This window comes from Lampetra planeri, chromosome 54 (assembly GCF_965212315.1).
Source record: "Lampetra planeri chromosome 54, kcLamPlan1.2.h2, whole genome shotgun sequence".
Classification (NCBI taxonomy): Eukaryota; Metazoa; Chordata; class Hyperoartia; order Petromyzontiformes; family Petromyzontidae; genus Lampetra; species Lampetra planeri.
Window position 1 is genome coordinate 4,586,211 of NC_136160.1, and position 21,469 is coordinate 4,607,679.

The 21,469-nt window shown below is 56.1% G+C and overlaps 1 protein-coding gene across 3 annotated transcripts; it reads right to left on the minus strand.

Moving 5' to 3' along the window:
- Positions 1-4,087: 4,087 nt before the first annotated feature.
- On the minus strand, positions 4,088-21,199 carry STX16 (syntaxin 16). 3 transcript variants are annotated; one of them, XM_078617488.1, is made up of 9 exons: positions 19,948-21,199; positions 14,749-14,760; positions 13,576-13,683; positions 13,002-13,142; positions 12,620-12,782; positions 11,711-11,802; positions 10,757-10,900; positions 10,159-10,239; positions 4,088-4,333 (listed from the first exon to the last, which is right to left on the minus strand). In XM_078617488.1, the coding sequence occupies exons 1-9, from the start codon at positions 20,119-20,121 to the stop codon at positions 4,229-4,231; spliced, it is 1,020 nt and encodes a 339-aa protein (XP_078473614.1). In that variant the 5' UTR covers positions 20,122-21,199; the 3' UTR covers positions 4,088-4,228. The 3 variants fall into 3 exon arrangements, with proteins under 3 accessions (XP_078473614.1, XP_078473612.1, XP_078473613.1); XM_078617486.1 differs by having other exon boundaries at positions 20,041-21,197; XM_078617487.1 differs by lacking the exon at positions 14,749-14,760 and having other exon boundaries at positions 20,041-21,196.
- Between the last annotated feature and the right edge of the window lie 270 nt (positions 21,200-21,469).

Consider the following 21,469-nt stretch of genomic DNA (forward strand, 5'->3'; position numbering starts at 1 on the left):
CTTGGACTCGAGTCAGACTCGAGTCATGAATTTGATGACTTGCGACTCGACTTGGACTTGCATAACAATGACTTTGTCCCACCTATGAGATGTGGACTCGAGTCATGTGACTTGGACTCGAGTCAGACTCGAGTCATGAATTTGATGACTTGCGACTCGACTTGGACTTGCATAACAATGACTTTGTCCCACCTATGAGATGTGGACTCGAGTCATGTGACTTGGACTCGAGTCAGACTCGAGTCATGAATTTGATGACTTGCGACTCGACTTGGACTTGCATAACAATGACTTTGTCCCACCTATGAGATGTGGACTCGAGTCATGTGACTTGGACTCGAGTCAGACTCGAGTCATGAATTTGATGACTTGCGACTCGACTTGCATAACAATGACTTTGTCCCACCTCTGAGATGTGGACTCGAGTCATGTGACTTGGACTCGAGTCAGACTCGAGTCATGAATTTGATGACTTGCGACTCGACTTGCATAACAATGACTTTGTCCCACCTCTGAGATGTGGACTCGAGTCATGTGACTTGGACTCGAGTCAGACTCGAGTCATGAATTTGATGACTTGCGACTCGACTTGCATAACAATGACTTTGTCCCACCTCTGAGATGTGGACTCGAGTCATGTGACTTGGACTCGAGTCAGACTCGAGTCATGAATTTGATGACTTGCGACTCGACTTGCATAACAATGACTTTGTCCCACCTATGGTAATTGGCCATGATCCATTACGTTATTGCAAGCTTCGGCGCCACTTCCTGGAGTCGTGGAGTTCTTCCATTGCAAGTCCGGTACATTTCATGAAAGTGCATTTTAAAATGTTTTTAAATATATATTACTTATTTTTTCAGAAGCCACCAGGCACCACGCACAAACGACAGCCACCAACTAAGTGGCGGCTTTGCCGTCGTGTGGAAATGCACGACAGTCAAATCCTCTGAAACGCGTGATGTTGATTCGATTCCCAACGTGGAGGGGGGGGGGGTAAACCGGAGGATCTGAAGAAAAATTCACGCGACCACGGGGAGAGGGAGAGAGACACGCTAACTCCAAATGTACAGCAGGCGTCAGGGTCGGGATCGAACCCACGACCTCCTGCATGCCAGGCGAGGGAGTGAACATCTCACCTCCTGAAACATGAAGCTCCGTCTTTCCCATGTTAGTCTATGGGCATTCCGTTTTCTCCATGTTAGTCTATGGGCATTCCGTTTTCTCCATGTTAGTCCATGGGCATTCCGTTTTGCCCATGTTAGTCTATGGGCACTCCGCTTTGCCCATGTTCACCTTTCTACATCAGCTCAAGCCTCCTGTAACTCACGTGGCTTGTGGCCACCCCCACTCTGAACCCCCGCCCCTCTCCCCCGTCGCCGCCCACTGCGAAAACAGACGCCGTTCCTCCGTGCAGCAGCAACGTGGAAGCTCCCGTTTATCCCTTCCTCTGCCATCCTCTTACTCTCATTTCCCATTCTTCCTCCCCTCCCTTCCCGTTCCTCTCTCTCTTCACCCATGCGTTGCTACACCCTTGACTCGAACGTCCCTTCCCGCGTTGTCGCCACGGGTACAAGATTTCTGGACTTCTTGGTTCTTTCGGTAAAGTCACGTAGAAGGGAACTAATAAAATAATAAAAATAAAATATAATAAAATACAATTCTCACGACGTTTCGGCCACAACACAAGCAGCCGTCCTCAGGTGAAGACAGAGCTGTCTGAAAGTCAGCTCTGAAAGACAGCTGTCTTCACCTGAGGACGGCTGCTTGTGTTGTGGCCGAAACGTCGTGAGAATTGTATTTTATGATGTTTTATTTTTATTATTTCCCTTCTACGTGACTATACCGAAAGAACCAAGAAGATGAATCCCTGCAGTCACGAAAGCTTTAAATCGAAAAGACTGCTGGTGTTTTAAGTCGAGCAATGGCACCGATAATCGGTAGAATTCATTACTTTAGTAAAGCATTACTTTAGTAGTCAATTACTTCAGCCACCGATAACTTGATGGACCATGACACGTGCAACACAACCAAACCAGGACGGACGGACGGGCGGGCGGACACGCCGCGAGAGAGAGCGGGAGCGAGAGAGCTGAGTCGCGACGGAGCGTGCCCGTTTATTAAACCGCAAGCGGCTCACGTGCCAGCCCGTTACAGGGGGCGGATAAATTAGACAAATGATTTGCGGCCCTCCACGCTACGGACACGCGGGTTACGCAACACGATGAGGATTTACAGGCAGCGCCGACAACGACAAGACATTCATCGCACGGCTTATTCCACCGCCGTGGCCCTGGCAGTCATGTGACCCGCCCGACGTCTCGATCCCGACGCCGCAGCGGGGAGATCGGACGCCGCGGGGACTGGGTGGGTGGACGCGATCGAGCAAGCGAGCGGGGGCGAGCGGCGGTTGAGATCGAGCGGCTCGGCGCGAGATTAACGAGCGGACGACTCGCTTGATGCGCGAGCCATCGATCGAGTGACAGAGCCACTCTAGCGGAGGCCCGAGCGAGTCGCGCGCAGACGGAGCGACTGGTGTGGAAGGTGAGCGACTCGCAAAGGGCAAGGGGGGGCAGGCGATTAGCTGCGAGTCGCCCTTCCGGTCTTCGTGCGAGCGAGTGAGCGAGTAACTCGCTTGAAGCCCCAAGCGACCGCAATGCGAGTTGCTCGAGTCTCCGCGTGGGTCGCTCGCCACGACGAGTCGCCCCGTCCACACGTGGGCGAGTGAGCGGGCCAGCAACCTACGGGGGACGAGGGCGACCCTCGCTGTGTGGATGACTCGCATTGGGGGGGCGTGGCCGTACCGTGTCACCGTGTGACCCCACGACCCACCCAGTGGAATGTCAACTTCATGAATTATTTGTTCACGTTAAAGTCACAATTAAAACAAAGCAAAACAACAAGATGCCGTACATCCCCCCCCCCCCTCCGAGCCAAAGGATAATTACACACAGATCTCTTGTACATCTTTAACTTCCCCCATATATTCACAAAAATAACCCCTCTTCCCCTAGACACAACAAGCACCACCACATGCATCTCTTGGTTGCCCGTGTATTTGGTTAAAACCTTCGCACCCAATTCGGAACAGAACCCAGCTGCCCCTCTATACCTCCTGCCTCGGTCCCACCACCAGACCCCGTGACCCCACTGGTGATACCGTCAACCACCCACTTTTTTTCCCCACCGGCGCAACAGAGCCGTGCCGAGTTGGCCCTGTACGGCTCAGGAAGTCGAGCCGGGTTGCTTTCTCCACTACAGAAAGCCGCGCCGTGCCGTGCAATGCCAGCGAATCAAAGTTTGGTTCCGGCTTGGCTCGGTGAATATCGAGTGGAAAAAACAACTTGTACCGCGAGGGCAGCGTGCTGGCTCGGCTTGGATGTGCCAGTGAAAAAAAAACCGGTATAAGAATTCCATTGCCCCTCAAGGCTGAATATCGCTTCGAGAAAGGTCAGACTTGGGGAACTCATTGCCGCCAAACTTCTCGCTCGGACACGGAACAATCGATTCATGGAACAGATCTCCACGTAGATGAATACGCTAACCTAAAGATGTATTCCAGACCCCAACCCCTTTGCTGAGAAGCGTAAAGGGAGGACAGGGACGGGACCAGATGGAGCAAGAGTCCGCGAACTCTGACCCTGGGCCCTGGTGCCATATCTGGGCCAGAATTGGGCCAATCCTGGGTTGACCAAAACCCAGTGTCCACCACCACCACCACCCCCCTCGTTGGGTCAGGGAAACGAGGCATCAGACGACCCGCAAGCTACCGGCACCACGGTCAGACACGGCCCCCACCCCTCTCCCCCTCCTCCCCCCCCCCCCCCGCGAATCTTTACCCATCTCCCCTCCTCACTCCCTCCTCGTACCCCCGACATGTCCAAACGCCGCGCAAGGTTGCAAGGCTTCCACTCCCCCCCCCCCATCCCCTCCATCGGCCGGCCATTATGAACCCGGCGGTGCTTCGGTCGTTCGGAAGTTCGTCGAATTCTGGCGCCTGTCGTGGGCCGGGGGTGCGGAGGGAGGGGGTGGGGTCGGTGGGGGGGCAGGGGGGAGGGAGGGGGCGGGGTCGGTGGGGGGGGGGGGCGCGAGGGGGGGGGGGGTATTGGGAGGCAAGCGCCGACGGGAAATTTACATCCAATAAATAGAGCGATGCTCAGCACGCGTCGCCACGTTGGTGCACGGGGGGGGGGGCGCGGTGGTCCCGGGGGACGCCGGCCCGCCCCGTTATCTCCCCTTGGTCCCCACCAGGACGAGGATCATGATGACGAGGATCACGAAGAGGAGCAGGATCGCGAGCATCTTCCGGTTCTTCTTTTGGTACGTCTCGGCCTGCAAACGCACACGCGCACACACACACACGCGCGCACACAGGCATGTGACGCACACACACGCGACACACACACAGGCATGTGACGCACACACACGCGACACACACACAGGCAGGTGAGGCACACGCGCGCACCGGTTCGGATATTCGCCACCGATGTCGGTCGTGAGTGGCACATGGGACTCAAGGATTGCCGGGTGCAGAGCGCAGTGCGCTATCCACTGTGCCACTGCTCCCTCCCCCCCAATGCACACGTAAACGCACAGACAGTTTTCTAAATCGTGTGTCTTTATACGCATAGGTGTCAACAGGCAAATTTGCGTAATATACATACACACAAAGACAAAGGCCACCCGTAAAGGCTTTTCAGGTTGGTGAGGCAAGTGCTGTTAGCGAGCACCCATTAAGGCCGGCACGGTGCACGAAGGGAGGGCGGGTGTGGTGTGGCAAACACCAGGCTAGTGCTGATGATGCTCATTTAAGGTTGAGTCGACCTAGGGGAGACCCAGGACAGGCAAGTCTTGAGGCTCCTCTGGGTAAACAAGTGGAATAGTGAAGTTCTTTTTTACGCTTGTTTACCCAGGAAAGCCTCCCCGAGTCTCAAGATTATTTTCTCAGGATGGGCCCTGCCAGGGTTTTGCTGTGGTAGTAATTTTCAGGGAAATGTCAGCGATTGGGATGTTTTGGTTGATACCGGTTGCACTGTGTTGCGTCTGTGTGTGTGTGTTTCGCGATGGGAGGCCGGAGAATCAGAAAGAAACCCATGCAGAATATGGGGGAGAATATACAAAGTTTACATACACTCACTCACACACACTCACACACACTTACTCACTCACACACTTACTCACTTACTCACTCACTCACACACTCACTCACACACTCACACACTCACACATTCACTCACACACTCACTCACACACTCACTCACACACTCACTCACACATTCACTCACACACTCACTCACACACTCACTCACACACACACTCACACACTCACACACTCACACACTCACTCTCACACTCTCACACTCACGCACACACTCACACACTCACACACTCACTCACACACTCACACACTCACACACTCACTCACACACTCACACACTCCCTCACACTCACACACACTCACTCACACTCACACACTCACACACTCACTCACCCACACACTCACTCACCCACACACTCACTCACTCGCACACTCACTCACACACACACTCACCCACACACTCACTCACACACCCACCCACACACTCACACACCCACCCACACACTTACACACTCACACTGCAGAACAGGAGGAGAACACACAAACTCCACACTTACACACACACACTACAGAACAGGGGGAGAACACACAAACTCCACACTTACTCACACACACTCAACACTACAGAACAGGGGGAGAACACACAAACTCCACACTTACTCACACACACACTCAACACTGCAGAACGGGGGAGAACACACAAACTCCACACTTACTCACACACACTCAACACTACAGAACAGGGGGAGAACACACAAACTCCACACTTACACACACACACTCACACTGCAGAACAGGAGGAGAACACACAAACTCCACACTTACTCACACACACTCAACACTACAGAACGGGGGAGAACACACAAACTCCACACCTACTCACACACACTCAACACTGCAGAACGGGGGAGAACACACAAACTCCACACCTACTCACACACACTCAACACTACAGAACAGGGGGAGAACACACAAACTCCACACCTACTCACACACACTCAACACTACAGAACAGGAGGAGAACACACAAACTCCACACTTACACACACACACTCAACACTGCAGAACAGGGGGAGAACACACAAACTCCACACTTACACACACACACTCAACACTACAGAACAGGGGGAGAACACACAAACTCCACACTTACTCACACACACTCACACTACAGAACAGGGGGAGAACACACAAACTCCACACTTACACACACACACTCAACACTACAGAACAGGGGGAGAACACACAAACTCCACACTTACACACACACACTCACACTGCAGAACAGGGGGAGAACACACAAACTCCACACTTACACACACTCACTCAACACTACAGAACAGGGGGAGAACACACAAACTCCACACTTACTCACACACACTCAACACTACAGAACGGGGGAGAACACACAAACTCCACACTTACTCACACTCACTCAACACTGCAGAACAGGGGGAGAACACACACACTCCACACTTACTCACACACACTCAACACTGCAGAACGGGGGGAGAACACACAAACTCCACACTTACTCACACTCACTCAACACTGCAGAACGGGGGAGAACACACAAACTCCACACTTACTCACACACACTCAACACTGCAGAACGGGGGGAGAACACACAAACTCCACACTTACTCACACTCACTCAACACTGCAGAACGGGGGAGAACACACAAACTCCACACTTACACACACACACTCAACACTACAGAACGGGGGAGAACACACAAACTCCACACTTACACACACACACTCAACACTACAGAACAGGAGGAGAACACACAAACTCCACACCTACTCACACACACTCAACACTACAGAACAGGAGGAGAACACACAAACTCCACACTCACACACACACACTCAACACTACAGAACAGGGGGAGAACACACAAACTCCACACTTACTCACACACACTCAACACTACAGAACAGGAGGAGAACACACAAACTCCACACCTACTCACACACACTCACACTGCAGAACAGGAGGAGAACACACAAACTCCACGCAGAAAGGCACCCGAGTCAGGAATCGAACCCAGGCCCCTTCTGGCTGTGAGGCTCCAGAGTTACCACTGCACCACTTCCCTGCCACCCCATGCACCGCCTCCTCTAAGGTGTCACGCCCCTGTGCTGTCAGAGCCCTATGCGAGGACCCCTTTGCCAGACCCCTGCCTTTGCCGTCACCCTGCCACATGAATACAACTGCAGAGGTGGGGGGGGGAGGAGCGAGGGGGTCGCTGTCCAGATGTCACTCAACGCCCACCCCCCCACCTCCCCTCGCATGGGCAGAGGGAGGGGGTCAGGGGCGGTGTCGAACTCGTCACACGCACAGGGCGGAGGTCGCGAGTTCCCGCGGCGCCGTCTAAATCCGCCAGGTGCTGCCCCCCCCCTCCTCCCCCAGCCACCCCCCCCCCCACCACTGCCCTTCCCCTATTGCCGTGAGTGTCACACACCTGGCACACCTGACACACCTGGCACACCTGTCCTGCGCCCCTCCGTCCCACCGCCCCCCCCCCCGCCTTCCACAACCTCTCAATTCGCCCACGACACTGCGGTCGCCCTGTCTCACGGCTGTCAGCTGATGCCACGTACCGAGTGTCAGACACGCGGACGCACGGACGCGGGGACGCACAGACACGCGGACGCACAGACGCGCGGACGCGCGGACGCACAGACACGCGGACGCACAGACACGCGGACGCACAGACACGCGGACGCACAGACACGCGGACGCACAGACACGCGGACGCACAGACACACGGACGCACAGACACACGGACGCACAGACACACGGACGCACAGACACGCGGACGCACAGACACGCGGACGCACAGACACACGGACGCACAGACACGCGGACGCACGGACGCACGGACGCACAGACACGCGGACGCACAGACACGCGGACGCACAGACACACGGACGCACAGACACGCGGACGCACAGACACGCGGACGCACAGACACGCGGACGCACAGACACACGGACGCACAGACACGCGGACGCACGGACGCACAGACACGCGGACGCACAGACACGCGGACGCACAGACACGCGGACGCACAGACACGCGGACGCACGGACGCACAGACACACGGACGCACAGACACGCGGACGCACAGGCACGCGGACGCACAGACACACGGACGCACGGACGCACAGACACGCGGACGCACAGACACGCGGACGCACAGACACGCGGACGCACGGACGCACAGACACGCGGACGCACAGACACGCGGACGCACAGACACACGGACGCACGGACGCACAGACACGCGGACGCACAGACACACGGACGCACAGACACACGGACGCACGGACGCACAGACACGCGGACGCACAGACACGCGGACGCACAGACACGCGGACGCACAAACACGCAAAGACGAATGCAGAGACCCCCCGTATAGCCTTAACAGACCGTGGGGGCAAGTGCAGTTAGCGAGTTGCACCTATGAAGGGCGGCTCGGCACACGAGGGGGGGTGGGTGGCCAGCACCACGCCCGGCCGCCTTTGTCTCCCCAGTGGCGATGTTTACACACCGCACCAGGTACTCGTTTAAGGCTGAGTCGACCTAGGGGAGGGCCATGACCGGTTCAGCTAATCGTCACCGGTGTTGGTTGAACTCAGGTTGCCGGGTTCGTAGCGCACTAACCGCTACAGACAACACGGACACACATCGACACGCACAGATGCACAAGCACACTGATACACGGACACATAGACACACACGGAACGCACAGGCACACGGATGCAACAGACGCAAGGATTATAAGACGCACGGACATGTGGACGAGTTTTCTGGTGTCGCGAGCGGGAAAGGTCCCCACGATAAGTACTAATCTGCTTCTGCACTTAATGTGGAAACATTCCAGCCGTCAGATAATCAAGACCTCGGATTGACGCAGATCCTCAGCGGTAGGCCGAGTGGGAAAGTGCTGCCCCCTACTGTGCGTCTACATTGAATGGAAGGCATCTTTCAGAAGGTACAGGGACTCCTCTACTTACGAACATTCGACTCAGGAACTTTCAGAGATACACACAAAGCTGTCCGTATGTCCAGTTGCCTGTTCGGACCGAGAGGCGTAAGTTCAACCACCACGCAATAGATGATGGCGGTGGTGGTGGCATCTACATCTGCAGAACGTGAAGAACCAGCGGCATCTACATCTACAGGAGATTATACGACGTTTAAAGCCCCGTGTTTAGTGTACGTGCCGTACAACGCGTTTGGAGTCGACAGGAGTCAAGTTGAACTTGCGAAACAAATCGACTTGCCAACAGACCTCTGTCGGGGTTAGAGTCAGGGTCAGGAACCAGGTCGTGTGTCGGGGTTAGAGTCAGGGTCAGGAACCAGGTCGTGTGTCGAGGTTAGAGTCAGGGTCAGGAACCAGGTCGTGTGTCGGGGTTAGAGTCAGGGTCAGGAACCAGGTCGTGTGTCGGGGTTAGAGTCAGGGTCAGGAACCAGGTCGTGTGTCGGGGTTAGAGTCAGGGTCAGGAACCAGGTCGTGTGTCGGGGTTAGAGTCAGGGTCAGGAACCAGGTCGTGTGTCGGGGTTAGAGTCAGGGTCAGGAACCAGGTCGTGTGTCGGGGTTAGAGTCAGGGTCAGGAACCAGGTCGTGTGTCGGGGTTAGAGTCAGGGTCAGGAACCAGGTCGTGTGTCGGGGTTAGAGTCAGGGTCAGGAACCAGGTCGTGTGTCGGGGTTAGAGTCAGGGTCAGGAACCAGGTCGTGTGTCGGGGTTAGAGTCAGGGTCAGGAACCAGGTCGTGTGTCGGGGTTAGAGTCAGGGTCAGGAACCAGGTCGTGTGTCGGGGTTAGAGTCAGGGTCAGGAACCAGGTCGTGTGTCGGGGTTAGAGTCAGGGTCAGGAACCAGGTCGTGTGTCGGGGTTAGAGTCAGGGTCAGGAACCAGGTCGTGTGTCGGGGTTAGAGTCAGGGTCAGGAACCAGGTCGTGTGTCGAGGTTAGAGTCAGGGTCAGGAACCAGGTCGTGTGTCGGGGTTAGAGTCAGGGTCAGGAACCAGGTCGTGTGTCGGGGTCACCTTCTGCAGCTGCTTGAGCCCCTCCTCCGTCTTGACGCACGACTGCTCCACGTTGTAGTCGATGCGGTCGAGCACCGTGCCCTGGGGGAGAACGGACAACGCCGGCCACGAGTCACTCCTCGTCCACCTCCTCGTCCACCTCCTCGTCCACATTCTCCACCTCGGCGGTGATGATGACCACGCTAACGATGAGGGCGATGATGTTGTTGACGACGATGATGACAAAGATGACGACAACGACGATAATGATGACGACGATGAGCACGGATCGATGATGATAATGATCATGGTGATAACAACGATGATGATGACGACGATGATAACAATGATAACGACGATGATTACGAGGACGGCAATGATGACGACGATAACGACGATGACGACGACGACGACGATAACGACGCTAACGATGACGAAGATGACAATAACGACGACGATGAAGATGATGTTGAAGATGACGACGGCAAAGATTGGTGGCGATAATGACAACGACCACTGCCGTCGCGATGTCGACACCTGTGGTGCGAGTGCCGCTCAGTGGTGATGACGGTGGCAACGACGACATCGACGGCGCGATGATGTTGACAATGCGAGTCACCTGCTCCACCACCATGTGCGCGAGGTCGCGGAAGATCTCGTTGAGCTCGGAGATGGACTGCGCAATCTGACGGATCTCGCGCTCTCGCTCCTCCACCATCTCCGTGTTGCCCTCCACCAGCTGCAGCTGCTCCTCAGTGAACCACTGAAATCGCACCATGACAACAAACGGGCAACGACGGCGACAAACCACGATCGCACAACAACAACAACAACCACACAACAACCACCGCGGCCGCACGGCAACCACTGCAGCCGCACTAACACATTCCTGCGGAGGGAGCTGGTAGGAACATTGGGTTGCTCGGTCAATGGCCAGGGTCAACGGCGGCGTGGTGTATTCCGCAAATATGGCCGACTGTGAGCGCGGGCACAAGCCGGCGTGAGTAGGTTAAACATTGAGTTTTATAAGGGCACCACGGGGTGGTGCCCCACCCAGCCCCACCCCTCGCATCCCCCACCCAGCCCCACCCTCCCCACCCAGCCCCTCCCCATCCTCCCCTCCCCCAACCAGCCCCTCCCCACCCAGCCCCACCCAGCCCCTCCCCACCCTCCCCTCCCCACTCAGCCCCACCCAGCCCCTCCCCACTCAGCCCCACCCTCCCCACCCAGCCCCTCCCTGCACGACGGATGGACACAATAATCCCCTGTGGGCTGGTGTAACCAGGAGGTTCCTACCAGTATAACCATTGAAATTGCACAACCACACACACGCACAACGCACCATCGCAACCACACACACGCACAACGCACCATTGCGACCACACCACAGCAACACGACAACTGCCGCTCTCAGCAACGGCCAGAGCCGCACACAACCGCACCGCAACGACCACCACGTAGAACGACTCCCTCCCCCCCTCCACCACTCCCCCCACCGAACCACCGTGGGCACCCCGCACGTCCACCACCGCACAGACTGAGCACCGCACGGGTCGGTGGGCTCCACACTCACGCGGTCGTAGAGGTCGTCGGGTTCCGTCTCCTCCATGAGCGGTCCCCCCGTGCTGAAGAGGACCTGCGAGCGCTCCTCGCGGTTCTTCATTCCTGCGGGGTCAAAGTCACGGTCAGGGTCGGGGGTCAAGGTCGCGGTCAGGGTCGGGGGTCAAAGCCGTGCCAAGGCAGTGGCGACGCTCGTGTCTTGTGGCAAGGAGGGGGGCGGGGGGGGGGCTGGGTTTGAGCCCCGAGCAGGGGCGCCTTTCTGCGTGCGTGTGTTCTCCCCCCTGCTCTGCAGTGTGAGTGGGTGAGTAGGTGGGTGGGTGAGTGGGTGGGTGGGTGAGTGGGTGGGTGAGTGGGTGGGGGAGTGGGTGGGTGGGGGAGTGGGTGGGTGGGTGGGTGAGTGGGTGGGTGGGGGAGTGGGTGAGTGAGTGGGTGGGTGGGTGGGTGAGTGGGTGAGTGAGTGAGTGGGTGGTTGAGTGGATGTTGTTGTGATCTGCAGTGTGGCGAGTTAGAGTGTGGATAAGTTGGTGTGCGAGTGAGTAGTTGGATAGGTGAGTGAGTGTGCCAATGTTATTGTGACCTGGAGTGTGTGCGAGTGGCCAACACCGGTGACGATTACCTGAACCGGTCCTGGGGCTCCCCTAAGTCGACTCAGCCTAGATGAATACCTAGTGACGATGTGTAAACATCACCCGCCCGCTCACCCACTCACTCACTCACCATCTCACTCGACCACCCACCCACCCAAACGATACTCATCCTGGCCTCTTGCGTTCTCTCACCGGGGCCAGGGGCAGTGTCGACTCAAAACCACCTCGGGAAAACCCGGTAACCGGCAACAAAAAAAAACCGCGTGGCAAGCGTCCCGCACACACCGGGCGGGAGCGTGATGCGGTGGGCCCGGCGTGGGGGCGGCACTACTCACGGCGCAGGTATCCGGACTGCGTGTGGCGAAACGCGGTGGACAGCTCCTGGAGCCCCTGCGCCAGCGAGCTCACCACGTTGGCGAGGATGCGGCGCTCCTGTTCGCCGCGCCCGCGCGCCCGGTTCTGCAGCGCCTGGACGGAGCGCTGGCACCTGTGGAACATCTGGCGTGCGGCACGCGGCAGTCGGGTCCCGTGCCAACGGGGATCATTTACGTGCTCTTAGGTTTTTTTCGGTAAAGTCACGTAGGCAAAAAATTAAAATTAATAAAAGTAAAATAAAATAAAAATCACGACGTTTCGGGGGCAACACAAGCTGCCGTCTTCAGGTGGAACCGTCACAGCACGCTTGCTGTATCACGTGTATCAAGTGATACACCCCACCTGCGTGGTCTCCTGCGTGGTGATCTCGATGGCGTGCTCCTCCTCGCTCGTGTCGTCCAGCGTGGGCCGGTTCAGGTGCTTGTCGTGCAGCACCGCCAGCTCCTTCATCTTCTGCTTGATCCGCGCCACCTCGTACTGGATCTGCCGGGACCGTCGGCACGGCCGGCCGACTGGTTAACCGCCGTCCCCGGGGGGTATCGCCATCGTCCGCGCGGGAAGAGGACGTGGTCAATGCCGAGCGTGTGCGCGTGTGTCTTTGTCGTGCCGCGGTATGGGGGGCGGTGGTGTAGCGGTTAGCACGCTACGCTGCGCTACGAACCCGGCGACCCGAGTTCGATTCCGGCTCATGACCAACGCCGGTGACAATTATCTGTCGTGGGCCTCCCTTAGGTCGACTCAAATGAGTACCTGGTGCGGTATGTAAACTTCGCCACTGGGGAGACAAAGGCGGCCGGGCGTGGTGCTGGCCACCAACCCCCTCGTGTGCCGTGCCGGCCTTCATAGGTGCTCGCTAACAGCACTTGCCCCACCAGTCTGTTACAGGCTACACGGGGAGCCTTTGTCTTTGTCTCACCTCGTCCACGCTGTCCACCCAGTCCGGCGGGAGTGTCTTTGTGACGGCAATGGCTGCCTCGGGGTCCATGCTGAGACCAGACACGAGTGCCATGCGGTCATCCGCCATCTACACACGCACGCACAAACACGCACGTACAAACACGCACGCACATACACAGGTACGCATACACGCATAGACGGGTACACGCGCATGCGCACACCTACGTACACACGCACGCGCATACGTATGCAAGCACACACATACACGCGAACACGCGCGCACAAACGCGTCACACGAGGAGGTGGGTGGCTAGCACCACGCCCGGCCGCCTTTGCCTCCCCTGTGGCGATGTTTACTACGCACCGCACCACGTACTCAATTGAGGCCGAGTCGACCAAGGGGAGGCCCAGGACCGGTTCAGATAATCGTCACTGGTGGTGTTGGCCGTGAGCGGGAATCGCACGTGGGTGGCCGGGTTCGCAGCGAAGCATAGCGCTAACCGCTACACCACCGCTCCCCACAAACACACATTCACATGAGCAGCGCGTTCTGCATGAGCTGTTGATGTTCACATTTTGAATCCGGCAGGCTGCCCTGGTTATCAACACTGCGGCGTGTACAGTGCTCACCATAAAATAGTACGAGCCTTCAGCTTCACTCAAAATCGCAGTAATTAGAAGAATAATTAACGTCCCGTGGCAAGTTTGAGACACTCAAAATCAGACAGCCCCGTGTCGAGATCGGGGAAGGTGAGTTGTGGGTGAGGTGCGAGAGGTGAGCGAGTTAGGAGTATGGTGATTAAGGGAGGGGTGAGCAAGTTAGGGGTACGGTGAGTAAAGGAGGGGTGAGTTCTGGGTGAGCCGAGTGCGAGAGGTGAGCTACATGGACCCACGGAGGAGGTCGTCACATGGATGCGAGAAGTGTCGTCACGGAAACGGCGCGGATGGCACCATCATCGGAATGGGTGTCGCCATGGCAATGTGCTGTCATGGAGACGGGTGACATTGTCATGGAGATGGATGTTGTTGTCGTCATGGAGATGGGTGGCGTCATTTAGATTGGTGGCATTGCCATGGGCACAGGTTGGGCGGCATTGTCACGGAGACGGGTGCTGTCACGGAGACGGTTGACGTTGTCACGGAGACGGAACGAGTGGTGTCGTCATCACGAGGAAGGGACCAGGAGTTCTACCTCGTCCAGCTCCTGAGTGGTACGGTTGCCGGGGCCCCGGGAGGCAGGAGAGGCAGCGGAGCACGGTAACCACGGTTACGGCCGCCAGCACACGGCATGGGGAAACACAAACGCGGCTCAGAGAGACAGAGACAGGGAAGAGACACATCAGGGAGACACAGAGACATCGCACAGAGACAGGCAGTGAGGCACAGGAAAGGCCAGTCAGCAATTACCACTCAAGAGATCAATATACCAAGACACCACGCAGCTCAGAGTGACACACAGATCAAACGCAGACACGGAGATGGATCAGACAGTGACACAGAGACACAGATCAGAGGAGGGGGGGGTGGGGGTTGTTGTACACACTCGCATGCATCAACATTGTCCAACTCCCCACGCGATGCCTCATTTTGTAAGCCATGCAGTGGTTACCAGCAGTTAACCAGTCTGGTGGTTAACCAGTCCAACGGTTAACCAGTCCAGCAGTTAACCAGTGTGGGAGTTAACCAGTGTGGGGGTTGATCAGTGGAATGGACAGAAACGAAGGTCTCCCTTGCAGTGCACCGGGCCAGGCACGAGCGGCGTAGCGACGTCACCGCCACTCAGTGGCAAAAGCCGGAGGTGGGGGTTGTTGTTGTTGTTGTTTACGCAGTGGATTAGGGGAGGAGGGCGGGGGGCATCACGATGCATGGATACGCTCATGACAAGCGTATTCTGATCGCACTGCAGAACAGGGGGGGGGAGAACACAGAAAATCCACACGCAGAAAGCTCCAACCGGTTCCCGCTGGCAGGGGCACTGAGCTCACCGACGTCCACCCCACTCATGCAAGGGAGAGCTGGGTGACTCGTGCAAGGGAGAGCTGGGTGACTCGTGCAAGGGAGAGCTGGGTGACTCGTGCAAGGGTGCCCTCACTACGGACGCACAGCGGTGCCGTCAAAGTGTGCGCGTGCGTGTGCATGAGTGTGTGCGTGCACGAGTGTGTGCGTGCACGAGTGTGTGTACGTGTGGTTGTAAGTGAACACGTGGTTGTGAGTGAACACGTGGTTGTGAGTGACCACGTGGTTGGGTGAACACGTGGTTGTGAGTGAACACGTGGTTGTGAGTGAACACGTGGTTGTGAGTGACCACGTGGTTGTGAGTGACCACGTGGTTGTAAGTGCACACGTGGCTGTAAGGGAACATGCACACCGCACATCTCACGGGCCGAGACTCGAGGCGGCTTCCACCTTGGCCCTTGCCCCCAGGGTCGGGGACTCCAACTCAGGCCCCGACAACATCGTGGTCGAGGGCATCCTCCCCTCCACCGCCGACTCCCATCAAAGCCAAACCGGTCGGGTCGAGTCAACTCAAAGAATCGGAATCGGGATTCGATTGGCTCGAGTTTTGAATCCACACAACAAAGGTGATGAAAGGTCCAATTGAGAGCCGAGCCGATTTCGGGACCCGAGTTGTTTGTTGATGTAGCCGAGTCGAATTAAAACACCTGGATCACAGGCGCTCTATAAATATAAAGACAAGGTAAGAAAATTCTGAGAATCCCAAAGCGGATCATAGCGGTCGGAAATGAGAGCCGACCAACCAAGGCTCGGGATAAAATAATGCCGGAGGTTGAGACGAGATAAGCCGGCCGACTGCCGAATCAAATCGAGTCGAGTCAAACCAAATCAAGGTGCCGGATGAATGAGAGTCCGGATTAGAAGGAATATGAAACGAGGCCGAAGAGAAAAAAAACCCCGACGAGATTCGAATCGAGAGATTTCGCGAGTCGGGTATGAGATGGGAAAAGGAGTTGAGTTTTTTTTTGACACGAAGAAAGGTTTTTGTGCGACAGCCGCCCCCCCGCTTGGGAATCCGGACGCGGCTTCGAGCTTTCGCCACACACTGCTGCTTCGAGTTGGTTTGGTTCGTCAGCGTGTCCAATAAAAAAAAACGAGCCGCGTCAATTTTGACGAGGAGGTCCGAATACCGTCAACCGACGGACAGAGCCGAGGCAAAGCGGCGCGGGGCAGCAGGTCCATCGGGGTCAGATCGAATCAGAGACGCAAGACGAGCTTAAAACGAGACAATTACAGGGGTTCACTCGGTTAACGGTATTAACTGGTACCACGAAAACCATCGTTTGTTGAAATTATCGTGAATAGAATATAGGAAATACAAGCTAAAGGCTTCATTTGTTCCAAGACGATCGAAATTGACATTTTTCACTCAAAATGTATTGTTTTCCTCACTTTCTTGTATTTTATTCACATGAATTTTAGAGGCCATTTTTATTGATCTTAATCACTTTGAAGTAAAAAAACCCACTATGTATTCAAGAGAGCTGTTTCCATAAGCAACGCACCATCAAACATTGAAAAGCTTAGCAGCCAGTTGCTGTCAAGACGCTCATAAAAGGGCATCGCTGATTGGCCGAGGTCTGCCGAGTCCACTTAGGAGCGCTCCAATTGGCCAAAATTGGCGGCCACGTGATATCGTAAACACACGCATCGTTAATCGAAAATGTCTCGTTAATAGAGACAATGGGGACTCTACGGGAGGCGAATTGTTCATTGACGGCATCGTAAACCGAGGAACCAGTTGCACTTGGCGATACTCTCACCTTTCTAGGTCTACGCGGCGTGAAGAAGAACCGCTGCTCGAAACGTCACAAATTGTACAGGGGACTCCTTCACTTACGAACTGGCGATTTGGTCGTAAGTCCAACTTTACTCTCGTCGATTCCAAACGTGTTGTTGCGGCGTGTACACTAAGCACGGGGTAATGGCTTTGAAAGTTTGTATGATCTCCTGTAGATGTAGATGCAACTGGTTCTTCACATTCCGCAAACGTATGTAATGACATGGTGTCATCTACTGGTTGGAAAAGGGAAGCACGGGTACAGGCACCACTATAAACATCATTCAATCCCGAGATACTCCGGGAACCGGCGAGAAGGTTCCACGAGAGGGCGTGGCCGGAGGCGGAGCCTAGCTGTGCCTGCGGCAATATAAGCGGAGGCGGAGGAGGACTCGTGGTCGGTGTGGGGAGTCTTGGGTCCGCACTGCGTCGCTGCTCGCCGTCATCTCTCTCCGTCGTTCGACCACGTGGCTGATCTCCTGCGAAGTCCCACCATGCACGCCGTCAACCAGCGGTGAGGCCGGGAGTGGGCGGACAGAACCACGCTGTGGGATCGGCCACGCGTAGCCTGTAGGGATACTAATATCTACGTGTGTACTCGGAGAAGGAAGAGGATAAGGTTGGCCTGTGGTTTGCCCGAATGTGAATAAAGAGGAGAGTACCCTGGACACGACGTGTAGCGGAAGTCGCTCATTACACGTAGATGCAACTAGTTCTTCACGTTCTGCAGATGTAGATGCCACTGGTTCTTCACGTTCTGCAGATGTAGATGCCACTGGTTCTTCATGTTCTGCAGATGTAGATGCCACTGGTTCTTCATGTTCTGCAGATGTAGATGGCACTGGTTCTTCACGTTCCCCAGACGTAGATGCCACTGGTTCTTCATGTTCTGCAGATGTAGATGGCACTGGTTCTTCACATTCCCCAGACGTAGATGCCACTGATTCTTCATATTCTGCAGATGTAGATGCCACTAGTTCTTCATGTTCTGCAGATGTAGATGTCACGGGTACTTCATATTCTGCAGATGTAGATGCCACTGGTTCTTCATGTTTTGCAGATGTAGATGTCATGGGTTCTTCATATTCTGCAGATGTAGATGCCACTGGTTATTCATGTTCTGTAGATGCCACTGGTTCTTCACGTTCTGCAGATGTAGATGGCACTGGTTCACGTTCTGCAGATGTAGATGCCACTAGTTCTTCATGTTTTGCAGATTGAGATGTCACGGGTTCTTTATATTCTGCAGATGTAGATGCCACTGGTACTTCATGTTATGCAGATGTAGATGTCACTGGTTCTTCATATTCTGCAGATGTAGATGCCACTGGTTCTTAATGTTATGCAGATGTAGATGCCACTAGTTCTTCATGTTCTGCAGATGTAGATGCCACTGGTTCTTCATGTTCTGTAGATGCCACTGGTTCTTCATGTTCCGCAGACGTAGATGCCATTGGTTCTTCATGTTCTACAGATGTAGATGCCACTGGTTCTTAATGTTATGCAGATGTAGATGCCACTAGTTCTTCATGTTCTGCAGATGTAGATGCCACTGGTTCTTCATGTTCTGTAGATGCCACTGGTTCTTCATGTTCCGCAGACGTAGATGCCATTGGTTCTTCATGTTCTACAGATGTAGATGCCACTGGTTCTTCATGTTCTGTAGATGCCACTGGTTCTTCATGTTCCGCAGACGTGAATGGTAATTCCCTTTGGTGTTCGTGTATCCTCTCAACTCTCTTGAAAAACTCGGTCCGAACAGGCAACTGGACATACGGACAGGTTTGTTCATATCTCTGAAAGTTCGTAAGTCGAACGCTCGTAAGTAGAGGAGTCCCTGTATATTATTTCGTTTTCAAGGCCACGGAAACACACACACGGTTTTCACTGTGACGAATGTGTCGAGTTTTACTCGAGGCAGATAAGAGGGATACCACAACTACAAACAAAACCCCGACACCGCTCGAGAGAAGCCGACTCGAGTCTCCTCCACGCCGCCGTGGTTCGCGAGAGTCGGCCCCCACTGGAGGTGTGAGTCCACCACTGGGATAATGAGTCCACCACTAGGGGAGTCAGTCCACCACTGCGGCAATGAGTCCACCACTGGAGGTGTGAGTCCACCACTAGGGGAGTCAGTCCACCACTGGAGGTGTGAGTCCACCACTGGGGCAATGAGTCCACCACTGGGGCAATGAGTCCACCACTGGGGCAATGAGTCCCCCAGTGGGGCAATGAGTCCACCACTGGGGCAATGAGTCCCCCAGTGGGGAAATGAGTCAACCAGTGGGGAAATGAGTCCACCAGTGGGGAAATGAGTCCCCCAGTGGGGCAATGAGTCCACCAGTGGGGGAGTGATCCCACAACCGGGGGATGGCGAGTCCGCAACTGGGGGTGTGGGCAGGGGAATTGTCCCACACTGAGGGAGAGTGAGTCCACAACTTGGGGGGGGGGGTCCCACAATGGGGGAGTGAGTCAACTGGGGAGGGGGGGGGTCCCCCTCCCCCACTGAGGGAGTGTCAAGTCCCCCAGTGGGGGGGGGAGGTAGGGGGGGGTAGTAGTTCGTGAGTCTGCAACTGGCGGGACGGGGCGACTCACCGAGGCGCGGCGTCGCGCCGCGGCCGGGGATGAGAAGGAGGTGGTGGAGGTGTTGTTGGTGGTGTTGTTGGTGGTGGTGGTGGTGCTACTCACTTGCTCGGCCAGCACGTGTCTCGTGTGCATCGCGTTATTCCGCATCAGCACGAAAGCCTCGGTTAGACTCCGGGTCGCCATGGCGAGCGCGGGGTTCGGGAATCAAAGGGAGGGAGAAGACAACTTCGCGGGTGGCGGGTGGCGAGGAGGACTGGGCCGTGGGAACTCGAGGACGGAGAGAGACTGGGACCAGCTAAGGACTGAGATCAACGACTATGGGACCTGGTGGGGGGTAACCTGGGGAGTGGGGACCAGTAACCGAGATCTCGAACCCCAATGAGCCGTGGACTGCGAATTCGCGCTCAATATCTCCCTGGTCGAGGACTGTCAGTTCGGCACAAAGACTTTAGAGACTAGAAACTGGGTCCTGGTGCTGAACCCCCGGGTCATAGGGAGCCCTGGGGGACCTGGAAACAGCCCTAGGAGCCTGATCCCCTTTGCGTCGGGGGGGTGTGGGGGGTCTTAGAATCCCGGTCTTGGGGTCCTACTCCTGGAGACTTTAAGATGAGAATCCTGGGGGGCGGGGGGTGGGTCCTGATTCCGGGCACCTAAGGTTCCTTGACCCTTGACCTGGACCAAGGGTCCTAATGAATGGGGTTCTAATTCTGGGGTCGAAGGTCTTAGGTCTTAGAATCCCGGCCCTGGGGGTCTGAGCGTTCTGAGGTCGTCAACCTGCTCCTAGAATCCCTGTCGCGGGGGACGGGGGCCTGATTCTGGGGGTCCTATGGGATCCTGGGGGGTCTTGGTAAGTCCTAATCCTGGGGTTGAAGGGGTCCGATTGACTGGGGGGGGGGGGGGAGGGGGTAGGGGGGGGTCCACCCCGCACTGACCAGCGTGGTGAGGTATAGTCCCCTGCGTGTTCCGGGAGCAAGATCGATTCTTTCCGAGAGATTCCTGATCACCCTACGATCCTGGGGGTCCTGGGGGTCCCGGTCCTAGTCCGCCCCCCCCCCCCTCGGTCTGCCGATCCTAGCCGCTTGTACCCCCGATCCTAGCCCCTTGTACCCCCGATCCTGTGAGGGGGGACCCCGCTCCGGTCTCTCTCCCGTCAGCTCACCCGGTGCTTGAGGCTGGGGGGTGGGGGGATGTCCCGCGCGCGTTACATTTCGTAGTCCGCACAGGCGCCTCGGTCGGCGTGGGAAGCGCCACCCCCGCCACCCCCGGCCACCCCCGGCCACCCCCATGAAGGTCACGTGCGCGGCTGCGGTCCAATCGCAGCGAGGCATCGGGTGGCGCTCGCGTCGCCTATCCGCGTTGGGAAATCTGGGAAGGGCGATGTCTCGTGACGTCACGCGACTGAGTGTGTGTGTGTGTGGAACGTTTATTGACTCTGTGACGTCATCGCGCCCGTGTGTAACTTTTTTTGTCTCGGTGACGTCACGCGACTGTGTGTGTGGAATGTTTATTAACTCGGTGACGTAATCGCGCC